The 17,860-nt window shown below is 36.4% G+C and overlaps 1 protein-coding gene across 2 annotated transcripts in view; it reads right to left on the bottom strand.

Annotated features, from left to right (window-relative positions):
* Window positions 1-17,860, bottom strand: part of UHRF2 (ubiquitin like with PHD and ring finger domains 2) — an 87,668-nt gene that overhangs the window by 52,103 nt on the left and 17,705 nt on the right. For both annotated transcript variants that reach the window (XM_030294294.1, XM_030294291.1), the window contains exon 3: window positions 15,924-16,183. In XM_030294294.1, coding sequence (XP_030150154.1) covers window positions 15,924-16,183 — 260 coding nt within the window. The remainder of the gene's footprint in view (window positions 1-15,923; window positions 16,184-17,860) is intronic.

The raw sequence follows: 17,860 nt of genomic DNA, 5'->3' as shown, positions 1-17,860 counted from the left end.
AAGAAAAAGAAACTTGTATATATCAGAGAGTGGAACTGTGTGAAATAATTCTAGCAGAATCTTGATTTTGTGCTTCTAATGGTAAACTTAACATAAAAAACAAAACTGATCTGAACCTAAAGCTTTAGAAGTTTTCTAAATTTTCAGTCCTAACTTCTGGTATCAACAAGGCCAAAGACAGCAATGTAACAGTCTGTAGTGGTTTCTATAAAATTAAGACCGGTTGCCCCTATGTATTGCTGGGGAGTAGGGGGCAAAGAAATGAGTAATGTCTGGTTCCTACTCCTGTAAAGCTCAGTCTTTTGGGTAGGCCAAACTACTGTAATATAATGGTGTTTCTCAAAGTATGATCAACAGAATCAACATCATCTGGGAATATGCTACAAATGCAAATTCTTGGGCTCTACTTTGGATCTAATGAGTCAGATAATCTGGGAATAAGGCCTAGCAATTGATTTCACAAATCCTCTTAGTAACTGAAAAGCATGCTCGAGTCTGATAACCTAGTGTGCTCTAAGAATACAAGAATAAGTAGCATAGCCTACTGTGACAATATTAAGAAGGCAGAAACTAAGAGTAAAGACCATTAATCCTTAACCAACTGAGTGGCCTGCTCAAAATGTAAGTGGGTCTGAAATTGGAAGCATCTCTAGCAGAAAGCCTTGGTTTTTCTGAAGAAACCAAGTATTATGAAAGCCTATGACTCTCACAGTATATTTAACTCATTTAGAGTAAATGGGTATTAATTCTAGGTGGGATCTTTAGTTAATCATCCAAAAATCTCAGGATTAGCAAAGGGCCTCAAAGTGGATCTCGTCTATTTACCTTCTTATTGCCTTAATTCCCTTCTACCACAAGCCTTCCAAAAAATCATGTAACCTCTGCTTGGACTGTGATGAGAGGGCAGGTTTTTTTTGTTGTTGTTTTTTCAAATTTATTTGAGAGAGTGCAAGCAGGGGAGGCACAGAAAGAGAATCCCAAGCAGGCCCTGCACCTTCAGTGTGAAGCCTGATGCAGGGCTCTAACCTGTGAATAGTGAGGTCACGGCCTGAGCTGAAACCAAGAGACCACTGCTTCACTGACCAAGCCACCCAGGTGCCCCAAGGGGGTAAATTTTAACCCTAAGAAAAGCCATTCTATCTTCACATAGCTCTGACATAAAAAGGAGAACATACTTGATACTGGATCGAACATAAGCTTTGGAACTCATTCTATGCCCAAATTCCATGAAGGAATCCATGTACTCTATCCACAGAAGACTTAATATTTGATGGTCTCAATGTCCCCACCACCCTCAATCTTCTAAGTAAAAATATCTTCAACTTACAGAAAAAGGTTTTTGAGTCCTTTATCATCCCGGTGTCTTCACTGGCTGAGTTTAAATTCCCATTTTAGCTTCCTGCTATTGGGACTCCCTGGGAAAATTCTGTACCCTTACTAATACTCTGTCATGTGTAAAATGTAGCTTAATGATAACTAACTGTACGTCATGTGGTTGTTTTGAGAACTAAAATGAGAAGACTTGTAAAGTGCTTAAAATAGTACATAATAGGCTAAGTAAATGTTAGTTAAGATATTGTTATTATCCCACAGAAATAATCATAAAGAAAGAAACTGACAATTACAACGTCAGGTTTATGGTTCTGCTCTTCGATTTCAATCCCATTTTTTAATGGTCAAATCTTGGGGCATCTGAGTGGCTCAGTCAGTTAAGTGTCAGACTCTGGCTCAGGTCATGATCTCATGGTTCATGAGTTCAAGCCCCGTGTTGGGCTCCATGCAAACAGCCCAGAGCCTGGAGCCTGCTTTGGATTCTGTGTGTCTCTCTCTCTGTCCTCCCCTGCTTGTGCTCTGTCTCTCTCTCTCAAAAATAAACAAACATTTAAAAAAGTTTTAATGGTCAAATGTAAATTTAGAAGTCTCTAACACTTGGGGCTTATACACTCATGTTGTTTCACAATGGTTTGGTCACAAAAATAACCAACATTTCTCCTAACCTGTAAAATGAAGTTAAACTAGATTTTTTTAAGGACTTCTCTAATTTTGAAGTTTGTGAACTTGTTTCCTGCTTCAATATTCTTAAGACCATATAAGAATAGAAAACTATTCTTTTAGATGAGATTCCTTTTTCAGCTGTAATGTGAAAATTATACTTTGACATCATGACATTATCATGTATCTCTGTATGTTTAATACAGGAAGAAAGCATATTTCAATGGCAAAACAATTCTCCATTTGCCTAAGTTTGTCAAAAGTAGATACTAAGGAAATATTTTAAAGTAGAAAACTTGACCAAAGTTTCAAATTTGTATATAAAATCATGTTTATCAGAGACAAGGCAAAATAAATCATCCCATACACCACAGCAAGGGAATATAAGCTATATTTGCCAGGGAATAAATTTGTACAATTTCGTAACAGAATTATACATACACATACTCTATATGTATATACTACTAGTCTATAGAAGGTAAGTCATGAAAATTAAGTACACTTCTTCTAATTCCAGCCACAAAAAGATGCTAAGTCAATGCTGTATATAAACACAAACATGGAAGGGGCACATAAAACTACCCTTACCAAAATCAAGAGCATGCCAAACACTCAAATATTATTACTATTTACCTGAGCATCTTCATCTACAGACATCTTAGCGTAAACAGAATGGGAACACATAAACTCTACTATAATCCCAATTTTCTTCAGACTCACATATCCAACTACATTTCTAACAGATATCTCAGAAGCACTTCAAATTCAAGGCAACCAAGATGGAATTTCCCATCCTATAATCTGATGTTTGGTATTCTCTAAGCAAACTATTCATATTCCCAGAAACTCAGGAATTACCCCTGATTCCTCTTATAATGCCTTCATCCAGTTAATAAGTCCTCCTTATGCTATACCTTTGACACTACTTTAATGTAATTGTACCTCCTTAGTGAAGACCTGCATTTCTCTAAGACTATTGTCAAAGCCCAACATAGCTCCCTGTCTTTATGATCATACCTCAAAATATTTTGTGAAGTTTGATAATGGTCTATTCACAGGTTGAGGGAAAACAAGTATCCTCAAACATTGCTGATGGGAATACAAAGTAGTACTGTCCCCTTGTAAAGAGAAATTTAGCAATAACCAGCAAAATTGCCTATGTTTACCTTTTGATCCAGAATTCTACTTCTAGGAATCCATCCCAAACATAGATAACAAAAATCCTTGTGAAACGACACATTGGTGGACGCCCTGGTGGCTCAGTCAGTTGAGCATCTGACTTTGGCTCAGGTCATGATCTCATGGTTTGTGAGTCTGAGCCCTACATCAGGCTCTCTGCAGTCAGTGCAGAGCCTGCTTTGGATCCTCTGTCCCCTCTATCTCTGCCCCTCCACCATTCCCACTCTTTCAGAAATAAACATTAAAAAGAAAAAAGGACACATACACAAGCCTATTTATATATGTACTATCTATAATAGCAAGACTAGAAACAATCAAATGTCCATAGTAGAAAACCACTTGAAATAACATGATACAATTACATAACGGAATATTATGTTCCTATAAAAAGGAACAGAATTGTCTACAGTGAAATAATATATATGGAGAGCTCTATAGTAACTTAAAAAAAAAAAAAAAGCAAGATGCAAACAAGTGTATAGTGTACTACTTTATACCTAATAAGTGTGTGGAAATACAAACATAAAAATACACTTGTATACATATAAAAATAGATGTGAGTGTATGTATGTGTATATATATGTATATATGTTTATTTTGAAACAGAAGGATAAACCAAAACTAATAAACAGTTACTATAAAAAGAGGTAAGAAATAGAAGAAACCGGGATGGACACTTCTATTCATATATCTTGTTTTGGAGATTTACCTATAGATCATGTAATGTTTTATAAAAGCAAAATATAAAAAAAATGTAAGAAATTCCTTAAAATCAAAAGCATGGTGGCTTAAATACATAGACAGGAATCACTTTAAAAACACTAAATTAACAGTACACATCCCATACAGGGTTGTTTCCCAAGGACATAAAGTAAAAAACAAAAGCACCAACTTTCCAATAATCATATTGTTTGCAATATTACTACTGCCTATTCTGAAACTACAATGAATAGGATAAAGCAAATCAATGGTGTTATTAGGAACCATGCTTTTCAAGAGAAAAAATAATAAATGGAAGATTAAAGAGATTAAAGTATAACCCTTTAAATTTAACTAGAAATAATATCAATATAAAACTATGGTATATTTAGTATTTCCCAGCTGTGTCCAGTCAGAAAACCTAAAAATATGATTAAACAAGTATGGAGCAGCCCAGACTATGTACTCTAAATACCATCTCTAAAAAGAACTAGAACTCCACGAAGAAATGGCTGAATCCAGGCCTGTGAAGGAAATAGAAGAGCTGGGGACTCCTGCTGTACCTATTTGCAAAAAGCCCTCAAGAACTGTTGTGTGAAAATCAACCCAAAGGAGCCTCCCCAGGCCAGAGAGGGGACAATTTGGGCACCAAGAGCTTTAAATCAGGTGTTAAAATCTATTCATAATGACACTTAAGATTTTTAATCTTGTTGACCAACCTTTGGAGGATGATAAAGAACTTACTCTTAACACTCAAAAAGTTCAGGAATCAATAGTTTATCCTTTTATATATGAACCAATTGCTTGTTAAAGTTCTTTATGAAAGAATTATAGCTAGTAAATGAGGGAAAGATAGAATGAGGTATCATCCTTTTTGCAAGACAACAAAATAGTGGATACAGGTAAAGATAAATAGCTGTAGAACCATTAAAAGCTAATAGTAGGGTGCCTGGGTGGCTCAGTCGGTTAAGCATCTGACTTCAGCTCAGGTCATGATCTCACAGTTCGTGAGTTCGAGCCCCACATGGGGCTCTGTGCTGACAGCTCAGAGCCTGGAGCCTGATTCAAATTCTGCGTCTCCCTCTCTCTCTCCGCTTCCCCCGCTCATGCTGTCTCACTCTCCTCCAAAAATAAACGAAAACATTTAAAAAATTAAAAAAAAAAAGCTAATAGCAAATTTCACAATAAATGGATCAGGATGACAACACCGAAATCTTAACATAAAAAAAGAGAAAGAAGCAGGTATTATGTGGCTCCCCGTATCTTACAAAAGGTAAGTAAACATCATCTCTCAACTAGTCTTATCAAATAAGGAATTTTAATAAGCTTTCAGGAAACTAACATTAACAGAAAAAAAAAGTTAAATACCACTACAGGGTTGTAATCAGGAAAGCCCAGACTTTGAAAACTGAATAAACTGTCACTTGCCTTGTGCAAATAAATTAGCAAGGGAGAAAAATGGGTGAAATCTGTAGGTTGAAACTTAACCTATCAATTAAATGCAATGGGTAGATTTATTTTGCTTTTGATCCCTATTTGGACAACCTAAATATATTTTTTGAAAAGACCAGCCTATTGACTGGTCATTTGATATTCATGAATCATTACAAATTTCATGTGGGATTTGTTGGCTTGCTAGGGTCCCCAAGATTCAGTGATTTACTACGGAAACTCACAGGACTCTTTTTCACAAGGTTGTTTCCATGGCTATGATTTACTGCAGTGAAAGGATACAAAGCAAAATCAGCAAAGGAAAAAAGGCACACGCGGTGAAATCAGAAGAAATCAGGTACAAGCTCAGAATCCTCTCCCAGTGGAATCACACAAAATATGCTTAATTCCTCTAGCAACAAATTATGACAACACGTGTGAAGTATTATGTACCAGGGATGTGTAGTAAAGAATACTCAAGATTTTTATTAGGGGCTGGTCACATAAGCACTCAATTCCTAGCACGTACCAAAATTCCAGACTCCCAGAAGCAGGTGTTCAGTATAAACCATACTGTCTGCAGTTTAGACACAGTGGGTTTGTTTTTTTAAGTCAGGGAATGGTAAGAATCCTCCTGAAAGTGAATTTCTCAAACACCAGCCAAAGGTCCACCGTACAAACAGACCTTTTAAAGAATATCAGCCTGAGATCTGATATGTTAGTTCTTCTCTTATACACTTTAAAAAGAATCCTGTCAGCTATTTTGCCAGCTGAATGCCCCGAGATGTTAAGATGAAGGTGAACCTTTAAAAGCTATGGAGAAAAAGTTGGACTAGATAGCAAAAGCCCTTAGACCATGTTGATCCATCACTTTGAAAGAAGAAAGGAGAGTTGGGCAAGAAAAGCATCAGAATGTGGTACAACTCTGACAAAGCTGACCAGTCCAACAGTGAGCCCTGTACAGAAACTGACTACATGGTCCCATAGTGAGCAGAAACTGCCAGGTCACACACACTAACTCATTGGAGGATGCCTGGAGAGCGTGATCTTGGCTCAAACACTGCGGCAGCTATCTAAGTGCTGTTGCTAAAAGTTATCAGCTAACTGCATTCATTCCTTGCAGCTAGTCATCTTTTTGTTTTTTTTTCTGAAGGGAGCAGTGCACCCACCATAGCTACTAAGGCCATCTATAAGACCATTTACTGGTTGAGATGAGGTAAGGTTTGAGACTTGCTTCAAAATAATCCAGTGGTGCCTGAGGATGCTGGTTTAGATTAAACAACACTGGCTACGAGTTCATAATGGTTGAAGCTAGGGCATGGGTTTGTTATACTTTTCTCTCAATCTCTGAATAAATTTAAAGATTTCTATAATAAATAATACAATGCTTTGTGGTTCAGGTTAAAATCCAAACAAAAGGCTTACCCTGCTTTTTCAGTTTTCCCATATATGTACAAAATCCAAAAAGTTAACACTCATGGCTTACTGTGAGGATAAACAGCCTGCCCTAGCCCACCATATTCCTGGCTCATATTCCCCAGATGCAACCATTTTCAATTCTTAGCTATTTCTTTTATTTACATCTGTATTTTTTAATAACATGCTTGAACTTTGATTTTTTACTTTAAACTATTATTCTACCCAGTCCCCATGTATAGTTCATTTGTCTACATTCTCCTCTTCTTTATAATTGCTAACACATAGTGCTGCTGTAAGTGTGCACATATATTTACAATCCTTGGAAGAGAGGTATGCTATTCTAAGCCCCATTTTACAGATGAGGCACAGAGGTTTTCTGGACAGGAGCAGGAAGCAGAGACATGATTCCAACCCTGATGATCTAAATCCCATTCTCCTTCAACAAACTTTTTCTTGTTTTTTTTTTTTTTTTTTTTTTAATGTTTGTTTGTTTTTGAGAGACAGAGAGAGAGAATGAGAGAGCAGGGGAGAGGCAGAGAGAAAGAAAGATGGGAGAATCCAAAGCAGGCTTGGAGCTGTAAGTGCAGAGCCTCACGTGGGGCTTGAACTTCCCAAATGTGAGATCATGACCTGAGCTGAAATCGAGTCAGATGCTTCACCAACTGAGCCACCCAGGGACCCCAAACTTTTTGTTGCTCTTAAGAATATTATACAAACTTTGTAAAACTATGTTTTTTATGATTTTTAAAACATGTTGATTAAATAGTAATCACAAGAAAATAAAGTATGCTTTAATACCTGTCCTTTCTTCCACAGCTTTGTTTTCTGTTGAATGCTTAACTGTTCTGTATTTATCATTACTTTACCTCCATTCTGCCCCTGTTGTTAAAACTCCTGTACATTCAGACATTTCAGGCATTCAACCAATCTTTCAGGCTTTAAAACATCTTTTTTAGAGACCTCACCCTAGTCTAACCTGGACTAGTGTGCTCTGTGCTCTGTAAGCCTATACCTGTTCCACAGCTTCATGCTGGGATCTCCTTTCATTACTTCTTATTTTCCTAACACAGTCTCCCTCTTCCTTGGTTTAAACTCTGAGCAGGGTGGGAGTAGTTAAAATGCTCTTTCATATAAATTAACCAATCCTCTTGTTCTCAGTTTTGTTCCATATGCCTACCTCCAAAGTAGCTCGTAAATCCAAGGCCTGAGCCTTCCAAAGGTTCTTCAATGCCAATTTAGTTGCTTGTTGTTGGCTTCTCATCCTTTAGGTTCCAGTTTTCTCCAGCCTGCTAAGTTAGGTATCATTTACCTATTAGCTTTGTACCTTCCAAAAGTTAGCTGCTTTCTTTTCTGTGTACTTTATTCCTATTTCATTTGTTATCCTTGGGGTTTTTGCATCTATTCTTTTACTGTCTTCTAGGAGGGTTTAAGAAGTGGAGACAAACAGCCATCTTAATCTGCCATGTTTAAATGAAAAGTCTTTACTCACCTTTAGTTTTACTGCTTACTACTCACCATATACCTCCTACACTCCAGCTATAGTAATCTACCCTCAGGTAACCCTGTTATGTTTCCTACTTATCCTTGGTACCCTGCTATTCTCCTTCAGGAATACAAAAGTTATCTCCTCTACCTTGTACTCTTAGAGCCCTAGGTACTCTAAAAGCTAGGGGTGCATATTTCTATCACAGTACTTACGACTTTTCATCGAGGAGCAGGTACCATGTTCAAACTTAAGTGTGTTTGGGATATACCAGGTCTACAAATGTTTGGAAAGATGTAACGCATTAAATAACAAAGTCTACTTTTATATAACTAAGGCTCTTAATCAACTGTAATAAACTATGACCATTATATTTAGAAAAGATCCTTCTGAGTCTCCTTCCTTGAGCTAGATAGTTAAGCAGGACCACGGAATTCTACGAAGAGCTAATACCGGCTTTTTAAAGACTGTTTTTGATGTTCTTAAAAACAAAAACCCTGGGGTGCCTGGGTGGCTCAGTCAGTTAAGTGTCCGACTTGGGCTCAGGTCATGATCTCGTGGTTCACGAGTTCGAGCCCCGCGTCGGGCTCTGTACTGACAGCTCGGAGCCTGGAGCCTCCTTTGGATTCTGTGTCTCCCTCTCTCTGACCCTCCCCCCATTCATGCTCTGTCTCTTTCTGTCTCAAAAATAAACAAACGTTAAAAAAAAAAATTAAAAACAAAAAACAAAAAACCTGTAGTCAGTTCAACTGTTAATTACGCCAGTACTCAAGACAGCTACAGGCAGTCCCCAAAACACCATTCTCCCCATCCCTTGAGGTCCAGTGTATGGTTGAAGACAACCTCTGCAAATCGGCCCAAGCTGCGGACTTTTTTCAGCATTTGCACAGGGGAAAACTATAGGCGACTGAAATATTTTACAAAATGTTGGATGCCTGAACAACTTCTAAAACAGGGCTCAAGACATCCTCAAAGACTGAAACACAGAGAGATAGGAATCTATCAAGGTCAACTTTACCTACATGGTGCTGAGGGCCAACTCTATAACGTACCAAAGTATGAAACTAGGGTCCTTCTTTCTCTTATATTACATGACTTCCTGTTCTCAGAACCTGAAGTCAAGGTTTTACTCTAATGTAAGATAAATCGTTCTAGTTAGCTACTCATTCTTTAGAGTTTAGACTACTTAGATAAGCTTAAAAATCTGTAAGCTTAGGGGTGCCTGGGTGGCTCAGTCGGTTAAGAGCCCAACTTCAGCTCAGGTCATGATCTCACGGTTTGTGAGTTCAAGCCCTTCATTAGGTTCTGGGTTGTCAGCACAGATCCTTCGGATCCTCAGTCTCCTTCTCTCTCTCTCTGCCCTACCCCCTTCTCTCTCAAAAATAAATATTGAGGAAAAAAAATATAAAAAAAATCCCTGTTTATTGCTGAATCACTATGTTGTACACCTGAAACTAATATAACATTGTATGTTAACTATACTTAAATTAAAATTTTTAAAAATCCCTAAGCTTAAGTTTCTTCAGTAACATTCGCACTGCTCCAAATATTTGGATATCTTTTAGAGCTATCCTTCAGAGTACATGCTTTTGATTATTCTAAACTCTGTTTAGCAAAGCCAAGTCTGTTTTCAACTCACAAAACAACCACTGAGTAAAGACAGGGGAGTTAAATTTAAGGGAAATTGAGTATTATTCTTCAAAAATAGGTTTATTACTACATTTCCTTATGTGGCTTGTAGGCTAATGCTAATTTTAGACTCAAACTGTATTAACAAAGTGGTATCACTGAAACTTTCCTTCAAAACGTGGCTTCCTGGAGACAGCGTGCTTAAATAAGAACATCATTCACCTGGAGGCATGTTCTAGTTTAGCACGTCTTTAATGTCATACCGCATGCAAAAAGCATTTCTTATTCTAATTGATAACATTACTAAAATGTTACACCTTAATGTAACAGCTTAATAAAATGTCACACCTTAAATGCAAAGCATACTCAGACAATTAAGAATAACTTATAATTGCTTATAGTAGGGCTTTACATATTACATGGTAATAATATCATTTGTATAAGACATTAACAATGGTAGATAACTACCGTTATATTTTAATAATATAAACAACATAATTATGCTAAATACCTATGTTAAAGATAAAACTCTATTATTTAAGAGTATCTACCAACCTGGCTTTAATAAATGAAATGTAGAAAGTTTGATTCTATTATTACTGGGTACTTTTCAACGTTATTAGGGAAAAAAGCATAGGTCAAGTAGATATTTACTTGAAGATAAAGAAATTAAAGCTGCAAGAGTTCAAACAAAACAAAAACTTACCAATAAACCAAAGACCTAGAATTCAAACCAAATTCTGATTCTAATGCCTGAACTATGAAAGAACTACCACTCTGAAAACTTAACACGTCTCTGGGGTACCTATTTGAAAAGCAGATTCCTGGGTCCTACCCCAGGTGCACCCTATACAGGAGTGGGGGTGAATTTAGTGTCTCTCTGGAATCTACATTTTAAACAACTTTCCTCCATGAATCTGAAGTGCTGCTGACCAGCCTTTTGAGAAACACTAATGTAAAGGGACAATGTATAAGTATAAACTTAAAAAGGTGAGGGTGCCTCGGTGGCTCAGTTGGTTGAGCCTCTTGATTTTGGCTCAGGTCATGATCCCAGGGTTGTGGGATCAAGCCCTGCATCGGGCTCTGTGCTGAGCACGGAGCCTGCTTAAGATTCTCTGTCTCCCTCAGCTCCTCCCCTGTTACCACACACACTCTAAAAACAACAACAACAACAAAAAAAAAAAAAAAACAAAAGGAAAAGGTGAAATCAATATGTAAAGTCATTCTTCTAAGCAGTAAGCAGAAGAACAATGATAAAGTTACAGCCCTAACTTCTTCTGCCTCCTTCTGATTATAATCCATTCAGAAAATGGCATGTCAGAGAAAGTTGGAAGGAAATAGTCTAAGTCTTTGGTAAATACACATAACAATAGGACAGTTTGGACCTCTCATTGCTGCTCCCTATACTCAATACCAACAGGACACTGACTTGATTAAAAATCTCCTACTCTCTCTCATCAAAACCCAGAAACCATTACATCTTGAAACTGCTTAAAATATTTTTGGGACTCCTTCAGAAATAGATCACTATATCAATACAGTTAAGAAAATCAGTGCTGCTCCCTTATAGAAAAACTACTTTTATCTAAAATACCACTTGATTTTATTTAGAACTGGCTCAGTGATTCTGTGCAATAATGGAGGCTACGCAAAGGTACTCAAAGGCATGCACCACAGGGTAGGAATAGCTTGAAAAATCTTAAAGAATGCTGAAAGCAATGACTTTATCCTAGGACACTTCCCAGATGAGCTTTTAATTACAGCCTAGCATAAGTAACCCTGCAAGTCCCAAGTGATGCTATGGAATTTCCATCTGATTTCAATCCCACGGTAGAGCCTTGACACTGTTAAAAGCAGTTTAACCTATTTAAATGTCGTGTAACACTAATGAGCTATGGATTATCCCCAGAGAAAAAGGGCACAAAGGCATTCATGGACAGGTAAAGAACTTTGGTTCAAGGTATCAGTTCTGCAAAAAGCAATCATAATTGGAGAGATTGACAGAAAACATTTTCATTATGTTAACAACCCTATATGCAATATATAGATATTTTATAAGAATGCTTCTCTCAAAATTACAGTATGGTAGAGTGGTTGCCAAGTATGTGCTTTCCTGAATTGGGATCTACCACTTACTAGCAGTCCAACATTAGGCAAGTTACTCTTAAATCTCAGTTATTTCCACTTAACACATAAAAAAGTATCTACATCACTGAGTTTTTATAAGGATTATATAAAACAATCCAGGTAGAGTACTTATTAGAATAATACTGTGTCAGGCACTGTACAAGATAATTATGGGGCGCCTGGGTGGCTCAGTCGGTTGAGCGGCCGACTTCAGCTCAGGTCATGATCTCGCGGTCTGTGAGTTCAAACCCCACGTCGGGCTCTGTGCTGACAGCTCAGAGCCTGGAGCCTGTTTCGGATTCTGTGTCTCCCTCTCTCTGACCCTCCCCTGTTCATGCTCTGTCTCTCCCTGTCTCAAAAATAAATAAAAGGTTAAAAAAAAAATTAAAAAAAAAGATAATTATTAAATTAAGCTAGTATACTTTAAAAAGAATACTTCAAAATAATTTACTAAAAAATCAAAACAAAAAGAACCTTGGTTTCTGAGGTAAACTGACATTGCTATTTTAAGTGGGAGAGGAAGAGAGAGAGGGAGAGAGAGAGTGAGTGAGGGTACACTGTAAGAGCATGGAAGACCACACAGTTTTCATGTGATTATGAAAACTCTTAACAATGTTTAAGGATTTGAACTTTGCTGAATAATTACTCTTTCTTAACATATGGTATAGAAGGGGCTCCTGGCTCGCTCAGTCAGTGGAGCATGCAACCCTTGATCTCGGGGTTGCGAGTTCGAGCCCCATATTGGGTGTAGAAATTACTTAAAAATAAAATCTTTAAAAAAATAACTTCCATAAACATTTTCCATGTTTACATATATACTTCCTTATTCAAACTACTAGGTGTTTTCTAGATTTCTCTTCATAGAAATCAGGTAAAATTTAGAAATCAAGATCTCTAAAAGGGGAACGCTCTTGCACTATTGGTGGGAATGCAAACTGGAGCAGCCACTCTGGAAAAGAGTATAGAATTTCCTCAAAAAACTAAAAACAGAGCTACCCTACAACGCAGCAATTGCGCTATTAGGTATTTACCTAAAGGATACAAAATGCTGATTTGAAGGGGCACGTGCACCCAATGTTTATATCAGCACTACCAATAGCCAAATTATGGAAAGAGCCCAAATGTCTAAAAACTGACAATGGATAAAGATGTGGTGTGTATATACATACATATGTGTACACACACACACACACACACACACACAAACAGAATATTACTCAGTGATCAAAAAGAATGAAATCCTGCTATTTACAACAATGTGGATGGAACTAGAATGTATTATACGAAGCGAAATAAGTCAGTCAGAGAAAGACAAATACATATGATTCCACTCATGTGGAATTTAAGAAACAAAACAGATGAACATAGGAGAAGGGAAGGAAAAATAAGATAAAAACAGAGGGAAGCAAACCATAAGAGATTTTATGAGCTGTATGAATTTTTAAAAAAATTTTTTTAATGTTTATTTATTTTTAAGAGACAGAGTGTGAGTAGGGGAAGGGCTGTTAGCACAGAGCCAGACAGGGGGCTCCAACTCAGGGACTGCGAGATCATGTCCTGAGCCCAACTCGGACACTTAACTGACTGAGCCACCCTGGCGCCCTGGTCCTGTTGGTATTCTTAAAGCATGAGAGATGGAAAATAATATTCTAAGGAGGGAATAACCAGTCCAGCACAACAGTAACATTACTGGGCTTATTCTAGATATTTTCTAGGTATCTAAGGATGATAAAACATCCTTACAGTGCATTTTTAAATTAAGTTTATTTATTTTGAGACAGACAGTGGAAGTGGGGGAAGACAGGGAGAGAGAACCCCAAGCAGGCTCCGCACTGACAGCCGATACAGGGCTCGAACTCACGAAACTGTAAATCACAAACTGAGCAGAAACCAAGGGTTGAACGCTTAACTGACTGAGCCACCCAGGTGCCCCCAGTTTAAGTATCTAATAGCCATATTCTACTGATTCACTTGGAACTTACTACTCAATAGAATTCTATTACTGCTGCTAAACCATACACTCCAAAAGCACTACACAATGTATCCTCCATCCAAGGAATCAAGAACTTTTTTATTAGCTTAGTGAGACCATTATGTACTTTACTATAGTTTTTAACTTACTTTTCCAGTAACCATGGGAAACAAGACTTTAACAAGATTTGCTATCCATCTTTATTGGGTCATGTCTATACCAACCTTCTGTTATTTGAGATTCTTATCAAGAAGCTCATCTATTTTATACTTTGTTTTATATAGTCTTTTTCTCTTTTTAAAGATGTAAATGACATTTACCTACCACTAAGCTTCTGTCATCTTTTATCTCTTAAAGATAGTTCAACTATTATATCTTTTAAGTTGCCAACAGTGACACATTTAATTATAACACATAAAAGTATTTAGGACAAATTAATTTTAGTAAAAGAGAGTCTAAACCCAATAAGCATGAGAAGACTAACATTTATTCTAATGAAGACAAATACCTCCTTCCTTAAAAAAACAAAAAACAAAACAAAACAACAACAAAAAAACCCCAGCCAAATCAATGCTGAGGTACAGTGATTTGTGCCCTAATTACACCAAACTCAGGCCTATCCCTGGAAAAGTCCTACTCCAATAGCAAGAGCCCCTAAAACTGTTGAAAATTTAATAAGCCTTGGTTTGCTTAGTGTTTAAAGCTTAATACCCTATTTCTTTGCCATGCCATTCTGTACAATATATTTTGCCAATACTAGATGCTTTACTGGATTATTTCTTCTATTCTCTAAGAAATAAAACTCAAAGCAAATCAGGAACTCTAATTATTGATAGCAAATATACAGAGAGCTTAAGTTCCCTATACAGTATCTTGACTCTTTGTTACATCATTCATAAACTCATAAACTGATTACAACCAACACACCAACTCCAAACCCTTTCTATCTCAGCCTTGATTTACCAATAATGCCAGTTCTGGCCAATTCTAGATCTTAATATTCATTCTAGTTGTTGGTTATATGATGTCCTATTTGTTGTAGGAAGTCTCATTTGAAATAAGCAACATTGGCAAGTTAGCCAAAACCATAAGAAATATCAGAAAAGTAGATTAAAGCGATCTACTTTTGACCCCTTTCCAGATATCCTGGAACTCTGGGTTAACAGCAAAGTATTTTATACCATTTTATGGCAAGAAAAATCACAACTAGTTTTGGATACTGAACTCTTATACTAGATAAAAGATTTGGCAGTCTAATATTTCCACACATTAAGGTTATCATGATGACTCAAGTTCATTTAGTGTGTTGAATAAATACTAAATCTGCCCCAATGGTAACTTTTACAGGATTTTGAAAACAGGTAATTAAAAAAAAAAATTCAGTTTTAGAATCTTGACCCTCAAGGCAAGTTCTTAACAGTTTTCAAATGAACATTTAAAAACATTTCATTGGGAGAGGGGGAGAAGGGAGTGACTGCTGGGTATGGGGGTTTTTGTGGGGAAGGAATAAAAATCTTCAAAAATTAGTTTGTGGTCATGAACAATCCTGTGAATACACTAAAAACACTGAACTGTACCCTTTAAATGGGTAAACTGTGTATGTGAATTTTCTCAGTAAGCTACTCAACATTCTTAACCTCATCCTAAAAGCTACTACTCTACATGTTATTACATGCTTTCTAAAACATTACTGAATACATATAAAAAAAAAAAAAAAACCACTAATATCACAGAGGAAGAGACAAAGAGAAACAATTATGTGCTAAATTAAGCCAGGTATTAAGATACCAAAAACAACAAACCACTTAGGAGCCAGAGATGACTAAGCATTAAGAAGCCCTTATTACAACCATTAAACAAAGGATAACAGACTGAACATGACCCCTAAAAGATTTCTTCAGAGAGACTATTATTTGAAAACAATCTTGGATGGAAGGCTTTGCTTCTATAAACAAAAATATGAACGAAGTCCTCAATAGCATGAGCACTTACTCATCATACTCGATATGATAAATAACGTCTTCATCAGCAGCAACAGAGTCTGAATTAGACGTAGAGGGTACACTGTCCAATTTATTTGTGTTCTCTTTGGAATTATGATTTACATTTCCATTAGTCCTTTTACAAGAACTGCCATTCTTCAGTGGAGTTTTGCCACGTGAATGTCCATCAGAAGCTCTAGTAACACTACGTATACGGGCTTCAAACCAAGCACCAAGGCCGACATCTCTGGCATCCACCAATTCATTTACCTAAAAAAAGTTTAAAATTAGTTAATGAAGCTTAATTTCATCTATTGCTTCAAAAACCATACTATAACTCAAGTTACTGTGAGAATTATCAAGGTTAATAACATTTGCAGCTATTCATGTTTAATTTCAAAGATTAGATCAGAACTATTCTTTTTGGACTATACTGTGAAATCTGTTAATTACTAATATGAAAATTAACTTTCCTTCCAATTTCGTTCAATGAAATAGATGTTTTCTTTTACTCCTTGCCTGGGTCTACATTAGACTTTTAAAAATATCATTCTTGTGTTCCCAAGAGTTGTTCTAGCAAGTCATTAAATAAGTATGTCACTTAGTGAAAAGCAGGGACTTCATAGTATTGTGCCTGTTATTGATTTGCTCCATTAATTTCTTCAGAATCCTAGCGATAACTTATATAGTCAGTTCAACAGAAAACAGTTAACTATTAAACAGAAAAAACTTGAAAATGGGGGAAATTATACACATGAATAAAGAGAAGAATCTAGTGAACCTATATATATAAAATGGGGTAAGTTCCACTACCTGTTAATAATTCACTAACAAATGCATTATTTAGTATTTCAAAGAACAAAGAAAATAAAGAGAACAGATGTATAAGATGCAAAATAGATGTAACTCAAGTCTAGTGGATGATTCAGAACTAAACCATGCAATCTGACAAAAGGAAAACTGTACATTAGAAAATATGACTATCAGGGGTGCCTGGGTGGCTCAGTCAGTTAAGCGTCCGACTTTGGCTCAGGTCACAATCTCATGAGTCGTTGAGTTCCAGCCCGTATCAGGCTCCACGCTGACAGCATGAAGCCTACTGGGGATTCTCTCCCTCTCTCTCTGTACCTCCCTGGCTCATGGTCGCTCTCTCTCTCAAAATAAATAAGTAAATAATAAATAAATAAATAAAATATACATGTATATGTACATATAAATAAAATACATACGTATATGTACAAAGGTTTCAAACTACCAAGCTAACATACAAGGTAGACTATAGACAAAACCAAAAAATATTAACAATCACTGCCATTAGAGGTATAATATCTGACCAAAAGTACTGTAAATAATGAATACAACAGCAAATGAAAAGTTTCAAAGACATAATAACATCTGACATAATATGAAAACAAAGAGTTTAGGAGGACAGAAAAAGATGTAAGGGTAAACCAGTCTAGACATAAGAAAGAATCAGAGCTGAAACACGATATATTTTACATAAATTAATTCATTTGGACACAAATGCTTTTCTTCCTCAATAGTCACTGACAAATTTAAAGACATTTACTTTCTTACAGGCAACATTAGGTAAAACAAAAACTAAAGTTAAGGTCTATCATACTTGGGAGAATAAACTGAGACTATTCTTTCACAGCAAATCAAAATATAAGATTGTATGTAGCACTACATAATTATAGAAGAAAATGTGGCATGCAATGGATACTGAAATAGTAACAGGAAACATAAGGAAATCTAAAAATACTCCCATTGCTTATACATCACACATAAGAGAACTTACTATCTCAAAGAGGTAGGACATCCTTTGAGTACAGCAACCTGAGACTTATAATTGTAAACAAGATCTACAAATTTTCATTAAGCATATGACAATGTATATAACCTGGGTGGGGAAAAAATGCCTTTTAATTAAAAAGTAAGGTTTTT

This window comes from Lynx canadensis, chromosome D4, assembly GCF_007474595.2.
Source record: "Lynx canadensis isolate LIC74 chromosome D4, mLynCan4.pri.v2, whole genome shotgun sequence".
In the NCBI taxonomy this organism is placed as follows: Eukaryota; Metazoa; Chordata; class Mammalia; order Carnivora; family Felidae; genus Lynx; species Lynx canadensis.
The sequence above is the reverse complement of the archived record's forward strand: the minus strand, read 5'-3'. Positions and strand labels throughout refer to the sequence as shown.